This window comes from Papio anubis, chromosome 8, assembly GCF_008728515.1.
Source record: "Papio anubis isolate 15944 chromosome 8, Panubis1.0, whole genome shotgun sequence".
Classification (NCBI taxonomy): domain Eukaryota; kingdom Metazoa; phylum Chordata; class Mammalia; order Primates; family Cercopithecidae; genus Papio; species Papio anubis.
In genome coordinates, this window is record NC_044983.1 from 115,658,462 (window position 1) to 115,677,859 (window position 19,398).

At 40.2% G+C, this 19,398-nt stretch overlaps 1 protein-coding gene across 4 annotated transcripts in view; it reads left to right on the forward strand.

Moving 5' to 3' along the window:
• The window catches only part of COL14A1 (collagen type XIV alpha 1 chain), a 281,368-nt gene extending 272,177 nt beyond the window's left edge, over positions 1 to 9,191 (forward strand). For 3 of the 4 annotated variants that reach the window (XM_031650141.1, XM_031650140.1, XM_031650142.1), the window contains exons 46-48: positions 3,997 to 4,074; positions 6,156 to 6,311; positions 8,302 to 9,191. In XM_031650141.1, coding sequence (XP_031506001.1) covers positions 3,997 to 4,074; positions 6,156 to 6,311; positions 8,302 to 8,381 — 314 coding nt within the window. In that variant the 3' untranslated portion in view covers positions 8,382 to 9,191. Of the gene's footprint in view, positions 1 to 3,996; positions 4,075 to 6,155; positions 6,312 to 7,483 lie in introns of all 4 variants that reach the window. The other variant, XM_031650143.1, reaches the window with a different exon arrangement.
• Positions 9,192 to 19,398: the final 10,207 nt, after the last annotated feature.

Consider the following 19,398-nt stretch of genomic DNA (forward strand, 5'->3'; position numbering starts at 1 on the left):
CAAATATGGTACATATACACCATGGAACACTATGCAACCATAAAAAGGAATGAGATCATGCCCTTTGCAGGGACATGGGTGAAGCTGGAAGCCATCATCCTCAGCAAACTAACACAGGAACAGAAAACCAAACACCGCATGTTCTCACTCATAAGTGGGAGCAGTGAGAACACAGGGACACACGGAGGGGAACAACACACACTGGGACCTGTCGGGAGGAGGGGCAAGAGGAGGAAGAGCATCAGGACAAGTAGCTAATGTATGCGGGGCTTAAAACCTAGGTGATGGGTTGATAGGTGCAGCAAACCACCATGGCACGCATGTACTTGTGTAGCAAACCTGCACGTGCTGCACATGTAGCCAAGAATTTAGAAGTAAAATAAATTTTAAAATAATAGTAATGGGACGTTGAGTATTGGTCTAGGCATTCAATTCATTTAGTCTTCCAGTATTTGTTGGGCCACCTAAGAGTGGCTATGGACTGACGCTAGAGAGATAAGTGAGGCACGGCTCCAGCAGTCAAAAGTCCTATAGTTTTGGGGCCATGTAGGCATGAGAATAGGTAATGCAATGGCATATACAGTACCAAAGGAGCACAGTTACTAAGAAAGCAAAGAATTCCTTCACTCATTCATTCTTTCATCTGTTATTTCACTCAACAAATATTTGTGAGTTATATATTATGTGGAAGACATCATATTTATACACTGGGGATATTTACACATTGGGGATATAGCCGTGGAATAAGATAAATATTCCTTGCCCTCTTGAGTCTGTCATGGTTCTGCCTACTATGGTTATAGAGAAGTTTTGATTTGGGTCTTAAAGAATGAGGAGAAGTTATGGAGGCAGGCAAGGTAAAGGGCATTTCAAAAGAAGGAAATTAGCATTTGGGAGTCCCATGAGTCTCCTGAGTCTCAGTGTTTTTGTGGAAGGGACACTGGCACGTCGCACTGGTGACCCCATCTCAGCACCAAGTGGCCACACCTTGGGTCTATGCAGAAGAGATCTATGATGGGCCATGACTGGGTTTTTTCTGTGAAAAATGACTTTATACCCAGGCTCCACTGTCCTCAGGCATCTCATGGATAGTCACAGGCTGATGTTTTAGGACATTTGATTTCCCTCCTTTAAATTAGGTCCTACAAGGCTTATCAAAAATATATCCAGATCTATTTTTAGAGACCTGAAGTCTCTACACTTAGCCTTTGATCTCAACCCTCATCTAAGGTACTTAAATACTAATTTTTAACAAGATTGCTTCACTCCAAAAAATGGCCTACAACCAAGTTCAGTTGTCATGGACATGAACGTTCCTTCAGTATGAGAACCATAAGTGGATGTGTGGACAAATATTAATGTATTCACCTAAATGTAGTTTGTAATATAATACCTTGAAGAATAATAAAATCAGCCAGGCGTGGTGGCTCACGTCTGTAATCCCAGCACTTTGGAAGGTTAAGGTGGGCGGATCACTTGAGGTCGGGAGTTCGAGACCAGCCTGGCCAAAATGATGAAACCTTGTCTCTACTAAAAATATAAAAATCAGCCAAGCATAGTGTCACACACCTGTAATCCTAGACACTCAGGAAGCTGAGGCAGGAGAATCGCCTGAACCCAGGAGGCAGAGGTTGCAGTGAGCTGAGATTATACCACTGCACTCCAGCCTAGGTGACAGAGTGAGTGAGACTCTGTCTCAAAAAAAAAAAGAAAAAAGAAAGAAAGAAGGAAAAAGAAAAAAAGAATACAATCTAAAATTCCTTGTTAATATATAATTGTGTCTTTAGGCATTTTCCTTTTCCTTTTCTAAAGCATTTCGAGGGCTGGAATTTTTTTTCAAAATGTTTTTGTGAGGCTCTTTCTCTCTTCTTACCTCGACATATGTTACAGATAATATCTGATTCCATTTATTTTTCTCTGTATAATGAGAAAATTAAAACAACCAGATTTTCTATTCCCAATCTTCTCCACCTCGTACTTTCTTTATGAGTGAGCAAAAAACAAGTCAGGAAACTATTATCAGGGGATTAGTCCCAAGAATACTTCCCCAGATGTCCTCTTCTCCCTGATCTATGTCTTCTTGTGGAGAGTTAAGCATTAGGAGCCATCCTGTTAAAGATGATCCTGCACCGTGAGGTCGTGAGAGGCCACTGAGTCACCACGCTCTTAATCAGGAACAGCCTGGTGTTAGTCATCAGTATATTTTATTATGTTCTAGTTCTTTCAAAATTACTTGTTCCCTGTTGGCAAAGTGACTCCAGTTCAAGCAGAAGAAGAAGGATTCTCGGCTAAATTCCCAGATGCACACTGGGGCACAAGCACTTACAAGTGAAGTAGCACCTCTCAGCTAAAAACTACAAACTCTCATTAGCTACTAAACTAATATCCGGGAGGCTTCTACAGCGTGGCTTTCTGTCTGAACAACTTGATTAGCAATTGAGCATTAAATATTGATGAGTCAGAGTTACCTGTGTGCTTTTAAAACTCAGATGAGATGGTATTTTTACTTTTGAGAAATCGTTGTTTTCTTTATGGGCTCCTAAGAGAAGAACCAGGCCCTAAACAGAAAGTCACAGGCATGGTGGTTAGTAACCTGGGCTGTCATGGAGGTACTGGTCTTTTGTAAGCTCAGATAGCACCATCAAGGTGACATGCAATAGGATTGGGTGTTTGGGAATTCTAGCAATGAGTAGACCAACCTGGATGACTCCTAGTAAAGAAGAAGAGCTTTTTAAAAGAGATGCCAGGCTATGTCTTGACTACAAGAGATCATTACTGGGAGCACAAAAGATACCAAAGCTGCAAGTTAGGAGCAACCATTATATGTGCAGTGTAAAATCCAAAAACCAAAACCTGTTAGTTCCTCACCAGAGTCTTCTTTACCAATGATTTCCAGAACAAATCATACATCAACGCTTTTCTTTCTGGAAGTTATCAAGTAAGATGTTAAAAGTGATTATTTTCAAGTGCTAGCATCTTGCTTGTTGCATCTTCTAATTTGTTGACAGTGAATATGCATTATATTTAAAGTAAACAAATAGTTATTTGTAATTTTAAAAAATTGCAAAGCCTTTCCATGCCTGCTACCTGTCAAATTGGCCATTTTTCGTTTATTGATGTTTCCTCCTAGGCTTTGCCAATTCAGCATAATTTCTCAGTAGGTATAATTAAACAGAGATGCTGTTCTGCGTGCTGCTATTTCAAAGCATTGTTGTACATGAAATACAGACAGCAAAGATCTTCCGTGATGTAAGCCAGGGTAACCCAGACCCCAGTCTAATGCAACCTTACCTTGGGCCTCAATATAGGTGCTCTCACCTTTGAAGTGATCTTGTGATAGGACCTGTTTAGATAATGAGGTGTCAGAGTATATGTTTCTTTGTGTTTGCCTGTGAAAATGTATACTTTGTTAATAGCACTGTAAATTATAAGAGGTCCACTCCATGGAAAAGAAACATGAATAGATTTAGATTTTTATGGGGCTGAATCAGCCAAATCAAACACAGGCTTTCTCGAAGCTTCCAAGTTTTAATGGAAACTCACGCTCTTCAGAATGTTGCTGCCTAATTATAATTCATGCCTTTTGCAGATACATTACAGGGTGGACCAAAAGGAAAATGTTAGACGTGTTCACTTGTGATTTCTATTGTGTTACTTGTGGAGTGCCAGCTGCATAAGTCCAGTGGCCTGGTGCGTGCAAAGACAAGGACCAGTTCCTGGCAGACTGTGTGACTTCAGTAGGAAGGAGAAAGAGAGACTGGCAGAGTAGCAGATACAGACCACACACTCAAATACAGAACCAGACTTCAACATGTGATTCTCCATAAGCTACCAGTGTCAGAATTTAATTTAAAAGTCCCGTGGTACTCATAACCCCAAACCAACCCACTTCATTGTCTTCATCAGAGAAGCACTTTTGAACTCCAGAAAATGGAACTACCAAGATTTTTTTTCAAAAAGAACTTTAAACATTTTTTTAAAAATTATTTTAAACAGGTCTAACTGGTGTCAAGGGAGAAAAAGGAAATCCAGGCGTTGGAACCCAAGGTCCAAGAGGCCCCCCTGGACCAGCAGGTAAATCTTCCTTCCTAACAAGAAACTGCAAATGTACATTTTTATATTCACTTGGCATTGCAGTGGAGGAAATGGTCATCTTACATCCTAGTATGTAACTGAAATGGCTGTATTTCGTATTTGTTTTATTGGGAGACTTCTTTGTTAATAATGATCCTCGCAATATACAAGCCCAAAAAGTTAGAGCATATTCTGGGATGTTATTGTTTGTGTGAGTTAGGGTAGGACAGACTATGCTATAGTAACAAATACATCCCAAATGCTTAGTGGATTTATACAATAAAGCTTTATTTCACACTCACACAAAGTTTCATATGAGTAAGGTAGCTCTCTTCCATCTCAGAACCCATGACCTCTGTAGTGAATCATGTAGCCTCCAAGAGAAAGATAAAGAAGGCACATCGGGCTGGGTGTGGTGGCTCCCTCCTGTAAGCCCAGCATTTTGGGAAGCTGAGACAAGAGGATCACTTGAGGCCAAGAGTTTGAGACCAGCCTGGGCAACGTGACGAAACCCCATTTCTACAAAAAAATACAAAAATTTAACCAGGTGTGGTGGCATGTGCCTGTAGTCCCAGCTACTTGAGAGGCTGAAGCAGAGGGTCACATGAGCTCTGGAGGTTGAGGCTACAGTGAGCCATGATGGCACCACTGCACTCCAGTCTGGGTGACAGAGGGAGACCCTGTCTCAAAAAAAAAAAAAAAAAAAAGAAGTCACATCAGTCTCAACTTCCTCATCAGAATGAGATGTCACTTCCATTCACATTTTATTGTCTGGAACTAATCACCTAGCCCCAGCTGAACTGCAAGGCAGACACAACATCTAGAGAAATACAAGGCTATTTGGTGAGCACTAGTATTTCCTGCCATGGTAATCTTACTGAATGAGTTCTGTAGAAGTTTTGAGTTTTGTGTTTTATGTGCTTTTAGAATGGTCTCCAGATGATCAGACTTTATATTAGAATTATTATAATTTGCAATCTTATTATAATATATATTTATAATGTCAGTCTTAGCCACATTGAGTAAAGTGCTTTACAGATTTTTCTTTCCAGTCTAGTAAGGATTTTGGAAAATACTTTCTCTGAGGGAGGTTCCTAATGCAATAGATTCATTTTGAGTGTAAATATTTCTGTTATTAGAGACAATGTGAGGAACTGATATAACATTACACATTATACAGAATGGGTGGTTGGTGAGTGCTGATTGAGGAGCTGAATATATGAGAGCCACCATACTATTCAAATAGAAGGTGATACTTCTTCCTACTTTTCATTTCAGTTCCAGTTGAGAAATTCCATTATAGTTGAAGAATGCCTTTTCAACACTGTTGGAACCCAGGCCTAAAAACAAACAAGCATACAAGCCAAAAAACTCTCATACTGACAAATTTCTTCGATTCACAACAATTTTAATCCTCCTATTTTTACTCAATCTGAATTCTCAATTAATGTAAACTAGCTTAAAGAAATTTTGGATTAGTATATTGGGTCGAATTTCAAACTCGTCATTGGTCCCCTCCAGGACAATTTCACACTCATACAAATTTACTTTAATTATCTAGGGCCATCAACCGGTACTGAATTACATAGCTATTCTAACTGTTGATGAGGTTGAGCTTTAATTATCTGGGGCCATAAACTGGTACTGAATTGCATGGCTATTCTAACTGGATGATGAGGTTGAGCTCTGAGTGTGTTCATGTTTGCGTCTGTGTGTGTGCACACCCATAGATTGGGTTCATAAGGAACTGCATTGGGAAACAAAAGCTCCAAAAAGAAAATAAGGTTGAAAATGGAATGTTTCTTTCCCTTTAATATCCAAGAGGTAATAGAAAATATACATTTTGCCTCCTAGTTTCCTGAGCTGATTAAGAGCATTGACCTCCAGGAGGATAAGTGATTACACTATGATCCTCTGCCTAGGGAATCCAGTCTAAGAAAAAGAACTCAATGAGTAGAAAGACGTTGTCCTAATTGTCCTGCAAGTTGCTTCTTCTAAGAGTTAGTTTACTTCTTGGTTGTCTCAAAACTCACCCTGTTGTGGCAAACGACCAACTGTTTTTGTCTGTGGGTACTTCTTAGGACCTTCAGGGGAGAGTCGGCCTGGCAGCCCTGGGCCCCCTGGCTCTCCTGGACCAAGAGGCCCCCCAGGTCATCTGGGGGTTCCTGGACCACAAGGTCCTTCTGGCCAGCCTGGATATTGTGACCCCTCATCATGTTCTGCCTATGGTGTGAGAGGTAAGTGTCACAAAAAGCCCCTCTTTTGGGCTTTGATCAATGTTTCACTATGCTTACTACCAAAATGGGAAGATAGTGCTATGAAAAAAGTTAAATTGGTTATGAATGGGAAGCAGAACTTGAATGCCTCGCTTCCTTAAATTATCCCAGACATTTTCTATAAAGTGCAAATTGCTATAGAGGCTACTCCCTTAAAAACCTTAAGAGCAAATTCAAAATAACAGCACATCTAAGTCTTCCTCACTTCCAAATGATGACCTACATAGAGTTGACCTCTGACTTCATGTTTAGCACATTTAGAGGACATGGCCGAACATTCTTTCAGAGTCTTCATTCTTATGTGACAGCTGTGATGTGGCCAAGATGTCTCATAAAATTTTACTCTTGGTTTGGGGAAATGTCAAACTTAGAACTTCGCCTGTAATTAAGAGGGTCCTTAGATTATTTTCTTTTTTTTTTTTTTTTTTTTTTTTTGAGATGGAGTCTCACTGTGTCGCCCAGGCTGGAGTGCAGTGGCCGGATCTCCGCTCACTGCAAGCTCCACCTCCCGGGTTTACGCCATTCTCCTGCCTCAGCCTCCCGAGTAGCTGGGACTACAGGCGCCCGCCACCTCGCCCGGCTAGTTTTTTGTATTTTTTTAGTAGAGAGGGGGTTTCACCGTGTTAGCCAGGATGGTCTTGATCTCCTGACCTCATGATCCGCCCGTCTCGGCCTCCCAAAGTGCTGGGATTACAGGCTTGAGCCACCGCGCCCGGCCCCTTAGATTATTTTCAATGATCTCTTGCATACCACTTGCATTTAGGTGCATTTAAGCACCATACTTTAGGTGACCAAGGATAGTTGTGAGAGGAAACAAAAGTCATCCTGTCCTTGCCTTATCACTAACTACTGGACTAAAAGAATATCCTTCCTAAAACATCTGCAGTGTGCATGCTGGTGTGCTGTGCAATGACCCCTTTTCTGACATCGTCGCTGTTGGAAGCATCAAGAGAGAGGCTGAGGCACTGCTGTGGGGCCATGAACTTACTAGTTAATGGATTTAAAATTTTCTGCTTCAGTAGAAATTTAACCTTATTTATCAGAGGAATTGGTCAACAAAGTTTTGCTGATGTGTTTTTCTCTGTTCATCTTTTCCCTCCCTGTTCTCTCAAATACTCCTATCCCTTATTAAGATCTGATCCCCTACAATGATTACCAGCACTGAAGTGGAAATCCTCCACTCTGGTTACATTGGCCCCGGGCATTTGGCTATGGAAACAGAACTGTCCTGTCGACCACCACCACCACCAAGCCCCTGCCCCTAACAATGGACACCCTGCTTCCCTGCCTCTTCTTCATCCCTGCCTTCACGCTTTCAAATCTCTTGCTCACTCTGCTCCAAACATGATGGAGTGATAACATTGGAACTTAACCAAATCATATATGTCTATTTTAATAGACACTGACTGCTCCATGTCAGCCTGGATAGAGGTATATGATCGTGTGCCAAGAAGTTATCCCAGACTCCCCTGTGTGACAGCTCCGTAATAAAGTTACTTAACTGTGCCTCCTCCTCCTTCCTCTCCCCACACAGGATGGATGGGCATCTTTCTGCTTGACCACCCTACTCTCCCTTCCTCCCCTGATCACCTCCCCTCCCTGCTCTCCTCTGGTGATGGACTTCTAACATGAGATCGTTTTTTAAAATTTCTATTTCTTTTATAATTTTGCTGAGTTTTCAGGGTTTCTTCTGTAAATAAAACGTGTAATATTTAAATAGTTGGCTATGATTCTAATTTTCTAACAATTTCTGTAATGTATCTTTCCCTTCGTCTGTTTACTAACTGTCTGAAATCTTATGGGGAAGGTACAAGGGGCGTGGTGGATTAAGATACCCACTGCTTTTTACCCAGCACGATATCTCTGTGTCTCTAAGGACCCAGGTGAGGGGAGAATATCAATTTATGATTCCTGGGTGCAGCAAGTCCCCACCCCCACTTTTCCTCTTTAGCTCCCCATCCAGATCAGCCAGAGTTCACCCCTGTCCAAGACGAGCTGGAAGCCATGGAACTGTGGGGCCCTGGAGTCTGATAGCCTCAGAAGAAATTGAAAGACCAACTGCAAGAACTCTTAAGGCATCTTGTTTGAGAAAATGTTGTTATGTGGTTTGTATGCTCCTTTGGGGGGCGGGGGCGGGGCTCATTTCAGCAGCCTAAATCTCCTCCTTGGATAATGTTAATATTATTGTTATTATTAACAAAAATATATATATTTTTAAAAAGTTCCCTTAATCTATGACATGGTAGAAATGATTTCCCTTTGGTGTTTTCATGGCATGTCAGATAATTTGTTTTTCCAGAGAAGAGAGCTCAAAGAGGAATTGGGAAAAATAAATTGAACTCTGAAATCTTCTCTCTCAAGTCCTGAAATGAACAGATATGATTATGTTTGAGGGAAATAATATGCCTGCAGCAAGAAAAGAATTCAAAGAGGTTCAAAGAATATGTCACTTACTCCTACTTGCTATAGGAATAACCTTGCTGATAAGGAAAAAAGGGACATAATTGGACAAACTACCTCTTGCTTAATTGATATGTCCAACTCTGAGATCACTTGGTAACTGGTTTCCTGGGTATCCAAAAGTCAGCATTTGGATATAATCTTTCTGAATTTGGTAATTTAAAAAATAGATTTAGTTTTTCAGTGGTTTTAACTCGTGAAATAATGACTTTCCACCAACTCTGATGCAAAGAGATATAATTTTAATGAACAATTTATCCAGCAGTGTGTTCCAGGGGTTGCCTCTCCTTATCTACAGGGATTACTTTGTACATGCAGATAAGTTTTCGCAAACCTACTTCCATTTTCTTTTGTAAGCAAATAAAACTTTGAAACAATGTATGTGGATTCTTTTTTCTGCATTTCTAAGTATCACCTTAAGCTTTTGTAGTCTCAACTGAGTGTCCTCCAGAAAGACAACAGTTGTCTTCCTTTAGGTAAGCATTCAAACTCTCATTCATTTGTTTACTCATTCGTTCATTCATTCATTCTGAGTGCAGTAGAAAACAGAAGAAGCAGTTGACTTGGAACTAAGAGATTAGCAACATTTTAATATTCTTTTATAATCTACCAGGCAGTAAAGAGCCTGCAAATGCATGACCTCTGCTAAATAAGTGTTTACCAATAGTTGACTGAGGAGCCCACCTATCTTCTGATATTGAGGAAAGCCTAAAAACCCCTAGAATGCAGAGTGGAAATGAGGTTGAATCGAATAGACTCTAATCCTTAAACCGTACTTTGTCTTTTGCTCACAAAGGAAAAATCTAGGTATTTGAGAAAGATTTGAGTTCTATTATGTGCTAGTTGAAATAGAAACAAAAGAGAACCATAAATTTAATATGTGCTCCTTCTCCTCTGTAACATCTCTCTAGTAAAGCTAGCTTTAAAAAGCGGGGATGGGATCATTTACAACTAGAAGCTGGATTCTTTCTGGATCAGGAAAAGGCTAACACGAAGAATGGCGTCTGTCTGATCACCAGGTTCTCTGACTTTCTCTCCTTCTCATAATCTCCTGATCTTTGGAGATGAAAGAAGACTTCATCTGAAGGATTCAAACAATCTACTTGTGTACCTTTGATGGGGTGGGGCGGGGGCGGGGGGCGGGTCTAAACCAGTTTTTTTGGTGTCTTTGCAGGGAATGAAAGAAGACAATGAGTAGATAACCAGCAGCCATTTCCTTTCAGTTATGGTATATGATTCTGCCTGAGAAAGCAGGATTTATGGGAAGGAAAACTTGTCTAAGGCCCTTCAAGACGGCCTGACCCAGAGTCACCTAAGAGAACTCTTCCAACTTAAATGATTGGGGTGTGTGATAGTTGCTTCTTACTCTGTGTCTCAGATTTCCTAGTCCATGACATTTAATAGTGAGTATAGAGTAGGATATTCTATACATTTTAGTATTTGGCCCTTGGAAACAAAGTTTAATACCATGTCACTCAGAGGACTGTCAAAGTTTGCTTATAAATGGTAAAGTATACACTACCAGAGATTCTAATCCATTCACATCATTCTTGAGTTGTGCAAATACACTTGGCTTTGATTTCACTCGGTGATCTAAATTTGTTTATTTAAGCTGTAAGAAAGTTACATTAATTTGGAATGTGTCATCACTTGGACGCAGTATATCAGATTTTTATTTAGTAAAATGTTAAAAATAAAAAGTGTAACTCGGATTCTGGATGTTCGAGTTTACAATACATTGCCTGTAATAAAAACTGATTCTGAAATGCATTTTTCTTGACTTACTTTGGCAGAAATACACTTGTATCTTAATTTATAGTTGATAAGTTTATACCGTTTTCTAAAAGTAATAAAGCATCATTTCATAAAAAATACATTACTCTTCAGAATTCTCATCACATTTTTTACAAACTCTCTATTTCTTTTGGCAATAGTCATTTTAGGGTAGTATTTTATATTTCAAAAGACCCCAATTTAATTCTAGAACAATTTTTTTTTTTTTTAACCTCTTCTGCCCCACCCCATCTTTCCATATCAAATATTACTGTGAACCAGGCAGTGTTTTCGTTCTGGGGATAAAACCATCAACAAAAGAGATGTGGGCTCTGCCCTCATGGGGCATCCTTTCTGTTGCTGGAAAAAGACAGGAAACATGTGAACACACAAGCAAAATTAAGTATTGGACAACATCAGGTGCGTTCAGGGTGGTATGGCCATAGACAAATTAATTACCAATCATGAAGAATATGAAAAACACAGATAAGGTCCTAAGACAGGAATAACAATGGAGGAATAAACATCTGCTTCCATTTGGGTGGGAGGGGCTGACATTTAAGTAGAGACATGAAGATAAGAAAAGGTGTGGGAGATGAATTCAATCCCAGGGTTTGTCAAGTACGAAGGCCCTTTGTCAGCAAGGTAGGTGCCATGTTCAGGGAATTACAAGCAGGCCGGTTGGCAGGAGAGTGAGTGGAAGAGTGAACAAAATAAGGCTGAAGAGCAAAGCAAAGGGGACTGTATGTGTGAAGTTAGTGATGTGCATTTTATTTTATTAATAAATTTCGTTAGGAGCAACTGAGGAGCTGCAAACAGAGGAATGACACCATCAAGTGTCTGTTTTAAGTCAGTAAAGGGAAAATTGCTGTTTCATGGAATCACACTGCTGTGTTTATGTTCTGAAGTTGTTACTGTGCAGTTACTATCGGCCAAGCCTATCCCAGGAGCTTTAAAGTTGTATCAGTTAGGTTGGGCTAGGCTATACAGTGGTAATAATCCCTAACATCTCAGGAGCTTAGCACAATACACACTTCCTTCTTGCTCACCCAAGAGAGCAGGGCAGCTGTCTGCCACATCTGGGCTCAGTGTTCCACACTGCTTCTGCCTCGGACACTTCCATGTCAACATGCACTCCAGTCATCACCAAGGCAAGAGGAGAGAGAACTTGGAGACTCGTTGCCCCACGCTTCCTTCAGAAGTGACACACATTATTTTCACTCATGGATCTTTGGCCTAAGTAAATCACATGACCACATTCAATGGGGCGGTGAAGTACAGCCTTCCCATGTGCTAGGAGACAGAACAGAACCAGAAATATTGGCAAGAAACAATAAAATCTACCACTTACGTTTTAACTCATTTGAACCTCCCAACAACCCAAGATCTAGTCCACTATCATCCTGATTTTCCCAGTAAAGAGACGAAAGCACCAAAAGTTAAGTTACTTGCCCAAAGACACATAGTTAGAATTCACAGAAGCTCTGGCTCAAGACATCCACTCCTAACCTCTAGATTTCTCTGCCTTACATATTGGGGACGCTTCAATTTTAACAGCAAAAAGGGGTAGAGGTAGGGCTCATTAAAGTGCAGACCCCTGAACTCTGAAGAATGCCCACGGATTCTGTGTCAGTTGTCTGAGTTGAGAACTAGATAGGTGCATTTTCTTATTTTTCAACCAACCACCTCGGTGATCCGTAAGCCACAGCTATTAAAACACTATTTTGAGAGCATTCTGGTTGCATGGTGGAGAATGAGTTGGAGGGGATCATAGCAGATGAGAAAACATTGGTTACGCCATTGTAGTGAACCAGTGGTAGATAATGGAGAACTGACCTAAGATAATGGAAATAACGGGGCTTATTAATCAACTGGAAATGGAGGCAAGGAAAGGAAAACAGGATAACTCACGTTTCTGGCACAAGCAACTGGGTGGATTGAGATAATATCCTGTTGGGAATTACAGATTTGGGGCAATGAGGCTTAAGACTTCACTTTACAAGATAAACTGAGCATGAGGTGTCTAACAGGCAAGTTGGAGCTTGGGAGAAAAATCAATGCTAGAGATAAATTTAGGAGTCATCAGCATGTAGAGTGTATTTAAAGGCTACAGACTATGGGGTGGGGGTAGGGAAAATGAATGGGCTTATCTGGGGGAATTTCTTGCCTTCTGTTATCCTTTTTTTCATTTTTGTGTCAACAAATTCTCCAACTTCGTAATTAGTATTTTAATTTTGAGGAAGTATATTTAAATAGGTATCTTAACAAAACACTTTCCAAACTAGAGCCATAATGAACTCATTGTGCCTGTTCTCTCTTGTTTCTATATCTTTGACATGCTTTTTCTTCCACACAGAAAGTCCCTCTTCTCTGCCCCACCCTAGTTTCAATGACCTGCTTAAACTCGTACTAAATTTTCAAGACTCACCTGAGGCTCCCCTTCCTGTGTCAAGCCTTTACTAAACTCCACCACGACCATCTTGACAACTATGACACTGCAGCCCCCTTTACCAGCTAACTCTTTAACCTCTCTTCTCCCTTACGATGTGCATTCTTTAAGGGGTCTCAGACTGATCAGAGCATGCTTGACCCTTGACAGCTGCTCAATAAATGTTTGTAGAATTCTATTAAGAAGCATCTCATCCTAGCACAGTTTCATCTATATTCTGGGCCAAATCACATACTCTGCTTATAGCAGGAAAACTTTTCTCTCAGTATAAGGCAGAAAATTTGGGAGACAGGAATAAAGCCTGGAAGTGAATGATAAGCTTCTATAGCTTTCAAATTCAGATCTAGTAAATGTTCTATAATGTAAGGGAAGTATGTAAATCTTGTCTTCTGATAAATTTATTCATTCTTGTATTCATGTATTCATCCATCTCTCCATGCATGCATGTGTTCATCCATCAAACTTTTAACCAGGATCTGCCATGAGTTCAGCCATGTGTTGGGGTCCCGGAAAGGAAGAGATGAATAGAGTGACATAGGAGCTCCCTAATTTTCTGCTCTAAGTTGAAGCAGGAAAGATGACTTGGAGCAGATTGTGAAAGATCTTCTATCCCATGTTGAGATTTTTATCTGAGGGAACAGGGGCAATGAATATCTTAAGCAGATGAGTGACCTGATTAGAATTATTATTTTGGGGTACAATTTTTATAGAAAGTACAAGATACACTGGGGTGGGAAAAGATTGAGGAAAGAAAAAGACGTTTAACAAAGACCTCCTCTATGTTAGCTTCTGTTCTGGGTGCTTTATAGGAAGTTGATTTTTACAAATTAAGGTAGGTGTTACCTTTTTTTCTTTCCTTTTTTGCAAATGCTGAAACATGGAAGGTAAGTAACACATCCAAGGTCACATACAAACACAGAAGAGGCAAAGCAGGGATTCTAACCATTGGTTTGTTCCCAAATTTCATGCAACCTCCCGCATATGTACTGTGCTGCCTGCTGTGGTCGTTCAGATGGTGATAGCCTGGACCACAGCACTGCAGTGGACAAAGAATAGGAAGCACAAGCTTTGAGGACTATTGAGGAAGGATTCTGGGCAGAACTTGATGACTGATGGGATCTGGGGTAGTGACATGAGGAAGGAAAGAACGGCTTCATGATTTCAAGTTTGGAAGATTGGTTGAATGGTAAGTCCATTAAGGGAGAGAGAAATTTGAGCAGGGGAGAGGGAATGATTTGAGAATGACATGTTGGCTTTGATTTTTTTTTTTTTTTTTTTTCTGAGTAAGTACATTATTAGTAGCAGATAGGAACTTAAGAAGGATGAAACAGAAAGCAGTGATTTTGGATGTCTAATTAAGCTGTGACAGCAGGACAAGGATTAATCCCCTTGGGCCTGTCCCCAACAAAAGGGGCTGTTCAAATGCAGAATGGAGGTTTCCAAGGTATGAACCAAACTATTTGGTTTAAAAAAAATCACAACTTTTCACTCTAATTTGATGTGGCATCAGAAACATTAATGGAAAGTGTTCATTTGTGCTAAACATATTCAGAGTTTAGAAAACTCCTTTGCCACAAAGTCCTAGTTATGTCTATACTCTTTAGAATAACTCTATTATCAACAAAAATTAAGTAAATTTTACTTAAATGTTAATGCTTAAAAGTTTTACATTGTTTGAGAAATATTTTGCAACAAGTATGTGCTCTCAGAAGCTTAAGATTTTACTAGAAAATCATAAAAGATTTTAGAATAAAATTCTGCTTTACAAATAATCTGTTGCCCTTTAAGTATCATCATTATTATTAATGATCTGGAATGAGTGAATAAAAATGAGTCACTGACAGTTAGAAAGATGGTAGGCAATGATAATTTTGAAAGCAGAATAACAGGCAATAGAGTAAATTCATTATCAGGAGTGTTGGAATGATTCTCTTGTTTAGGTAGCATTTATAAATGCATAAATGCTACTCATGGTTTAATTTTTCTCTGTATCTTACTATGTAACAAAAAGTATATGCTGGCATGAAAACTACATTTTGTTGTTTGTTTCTTTGTTTAATTTCATTTAATCTTATTGATTTTTAAAAATTCATAACTAATGTAATAAAATTCAACTTTATTAACCAAACTTAAAGTAAGTTTTATAATGAAATCTAGAGCAGTAAAAATATGTATTTTAAGATCTAAAATTCTGTATGGTAACAAAGTAAAAGTAACTGAATAAGATAGAATAGAGAGGTAAAATTACTGAAGACATTTATCTCCATTTTTCAGTGTGTCCTGTCATCTGGCCTAAATTCAGTGAATCCTGATAAAACTGTGTCCTGGTTATGCCCTAACAATTATGTCACAAAATTGTTAACCAGCTCCACTTTCACGATGAGAAACCAGTATTGTTTGAATGTGTTTAATTACTAAATAGATGTGTTGGAGAGAATTTGACTTTTCAAAAATTGACATATTTTCACTTTACCTGTGTTTTTTTCCCCCCATATATCTGTTTCTATTACACCTTTGAACTGGAAAGTGTGGAAGCTGAAGGGACTGAACTCCAAAAATAAAGTTCTTTTCACAGACATTCTAGTTATCAGATTTGGACACCACACATAGAATTCCTGCTAACTAAATCTCCCTTGTCACTGACTGCTTGCTTGTTATTCTTGGACAGTTGCCAACAAGCTTCATCTCTGGATTCGCTTTCAAGGGTGACTGTTGTATCAAACCAGCAGAGAGCCACAACTCTAGAGGCTGTGAGTAACAGAAATGCTTAAAAAGATGGATACAATTCAAAACCCGACTGTTCAGGTAACAGTAACATTTGTTTCCATTTTTCAATTTTGGGGCAGTTTACTTTTCTTCTCCCTAGATAGCTACCCATTGTCTATATCTATGGGTGCTTTCTGAAGGAATTGGAGCTATACTTGCATGGCTGCAGATAGCTTTCAATAATGAGGAGGAATAAAAGTTACCATTAACTCAGCACCCCATCCACCCAGGAGGTTGGCAGCGTGGAAATAGGGTTGTATTAGTCTGTTCTTACATTGCTAATAAAGACATACCCAAGACTGGGTAATTTATAAAGGAAAAAAGTTTAATAGACTCACAGTCCACATAGCTGGAGAGGCCTCACAATCATATCAGAAGGCAAAGGAGAAGCAAAGCACATCATACATGGCGGCAGGCAAGAGAGTGTGTGCAGGGGAACTCCCCTTTACAAAACCATCAGATCTCGTGAGACTTACTCACTATCATGAGAACAGCCTGGAAAAGGCCCTCCCCTATGATTCAATTACCTCCCACCAGGTTCCTCCCATGACGTGGGAATTACGGGAGCTACAATTCAAGATGAGATTTGGGTGGGGACACAGCCAAACCATATCGAGGTTGATGGTTTCTGTTTTCATATTTCTAGATAGTGAACAAAGACATTTCTGGTGACTAGAAAGACTGTGGCTTGTATACCATTTCTGAATCTTAACACTCATTTAAAAAGTTTATGCCTATCAAAGCAAGAACTGAGTACAGCAAAATCAGATGTGTTTGGAAGCAGTCACCTGCTTTATTACTTTATTTTATTATAGGTTAGGGACCTATATTGGTTTGTAGTTGTTGATACATTATTTCTTTAACTCATTAAAGTCTGGAGTTCTCATCTCCCTAAATCTGGTATTAGCAAAGAGACAATTCTATCTGGTTCACAGATAATTTTTTATTGCCTGCTGTTTCAGAGACTGGCTAGCTACAACCAAATTTATTTTCTCTTTTTCTTGGTACAAATTAGATTCTCATTTCTCAGAGTCCCTCAGTATGATTACATGACATGTTCTTACCAATGAACTCTGCGACTTCTGACTCACGGAGGTTAGGCAGTGTGGATATCTTCTCTGCCTGCTGCTTCCCACTTGCCACCTGAATGCTGAGGACTCCAGGGTCTTATAGGAGGGTACAGCCATAGGATGGAAGGTGTTTGGGTCCCTGAATGACTTTGTGGAAGGCCAGTGACTGATCAGGAACACCTGCATTGTATTGTTACATGAACAAGGAATAAACTTTTATTATGTAACAACCCAGAAGTGTGTGTGGGTTATATTAGCTAGCATGACTGTAACTAATAAAGCTGCCCTCACTCATGCAACAAACATTTCCTATGGATCTACTGTGTGCCAAGCACTCTTGTAGATGTTTCCATGAGCCAGGCACTGTGCTGGGTGTATGCAACAACAACAACAGCAACAACAACACATATTCTCTGCTCTCAATAAGCTCAACTGGTGATGGAGGGACTAGCAATTATAACACAATAAGGAAATAGTTATAATGGGCTTATGCACAATGAATAGAGATAATAAGAGAGAAGAAATACCTAAGGATGCCTGGAAGAACTGAGATGTATGAGACATAGTAGAAGTAGACTGGATGGAGGGGAGCTAAAAGAAGTTGTTCTAAGTAATTAAAAAAAAAAAAAAAGGCATGGAGACTGAGAGTATAACTGTTTGGGAATCACCAGTGTTTAAGAGAGACTGGAATGTAAAGTCCAAAAATAGGAGTGGATGGAGATGACGATGGAAAGGTGAGACTAGAAAAATCTTAGAGAGTCTTGTAGGTCTGCTAAGGTGTGCGAATTTCAGACTAGGTGATGGGAATCCCTAAGTATTTTGGTTTGAGAGTGACATGAGGAGACCTTTATGTTAGAAATACCTGCCTAGCTTCAACAAGTGCATCAACTAGAGCCTGGCTCAGTTTGGTTTTTCTGAAATTAGGACATGAAACAAGGATTTCAGGGAAGACAGTTTATTTGAAAAGTGACTAAAGGAAATAACAGTGAGGAAGCAGCACAAATGAGACAGGGAACAAGGAAAAGCCAATCTGAAGGTGCATTATCGGCAGCAGCTGTAGGCAGTGGAGATTCAGTTCTACCTTGACCTCTGAGAAGTGAGAAGATGCTTGTTAGAACTGTCCCCTTGAGGGTGGGAGATTGAAGCCTTCCTTCACTGATTCCTGAATCCTTGTGGTGGAGCCTTGTTTCTCAGGGTGTTAACTTTCAATCTCAGGGGCTGTCTTGGCATGAGTATCATGAGACAGAACACAGAAGCTCCTTGCATATGCATGAGACATGAGAACCTGCCAGTGCCGGTGAGTCTGCTGCACTCTCACAACTGTCCGCCATGGCTCTGGGTGATATCATAGTAAGCAGAAGGGATCTGTAACAACACGGTAGAAATTAAAGTTAAAAAGACCCACTAGGAGCTTACTGCAATTGCCCGGTTTGTCATGTACATTTGAACTATGGGAATGCATTTATGGACCAGTAGCTATATATTCCTGGAATGCTTTGGGCTCTTGAAACACAAGCTTGAGCTTGTACTCTAGTGGGAATGACAGAAAATAAACAATAAACCTAATAAGTAAGTAAATGGTATACTGTATAGGAAAGATGTAGGTGTTATGGACAAATAAAGGTAAGAGGATTGGGGGAGTTGAGGGTGAGAAGGCGAGGGCTCTAGTTTTAAATGAGGTGGTCCAGGTAGGATTCAAGCAAAGACTTGAAAGAGATGAGGAAGTAAGCCATGAGTCTATACAGTCATGCATCCCTTCATGATGGGGATACATTCTGAGATATGTATGCACTGTTTGGCAATTTTGTCATTGCATAAACATAGAGTGTACTTGAACAAACCTAGGCGGTCTAACCTACTACACATCTAGGCTATGGTATAGCCTATTGGTCCTAGGCTACAACCCTGTCACTGTACTGAATATCGCAGGCAATTGTAACACAATGGCATCTAAACACGTCTAAATGTAGAAAAGGTACCGTAAAGATGGGGTATTATATTATAGGACGACCATCTTTTAAAATTTTTTTTTTTTTTTTTTTAGTTGAGACAGAGTCACCCTCTGTTGCCCAGGCTGGAGTGCAGTGGCGCCATCTCGGCTCACTGAAAGCTCCGACTCCCGGGTTCACCCCATTCTCCTGCCTCAGCCTCCTGAGTAACTGGGACTACAGGTGCCCACCACCACGCCTGGCTAATTTTTTGTATTTTTAGTAGAGACGGGGTTTCACTGTGTTAGCCAAGATGATCTCGATCTCCTGACCTCGTGATCCACCCGCCTCGGCCTCCCAAGGTGCTGGGATTACAGGCGTGAGCCACCGCGCCCGGCCAGGACCACCATCTTACAGGGGGTCTGTCTTTGACCAATATGTCATCATGTGGCACATGACCGTATATCAAAGAACAGTCTAGGCAGAAGAAATGGGAAGAGCACGGGCCCCCTAATGGGAGGATACCAAGGCTGTTCCAGGAACAGCAAAGATTAGTATGGCAAAAAAGGGGCAGACAGAGAATTGTAGGTGAAATTAGAGAG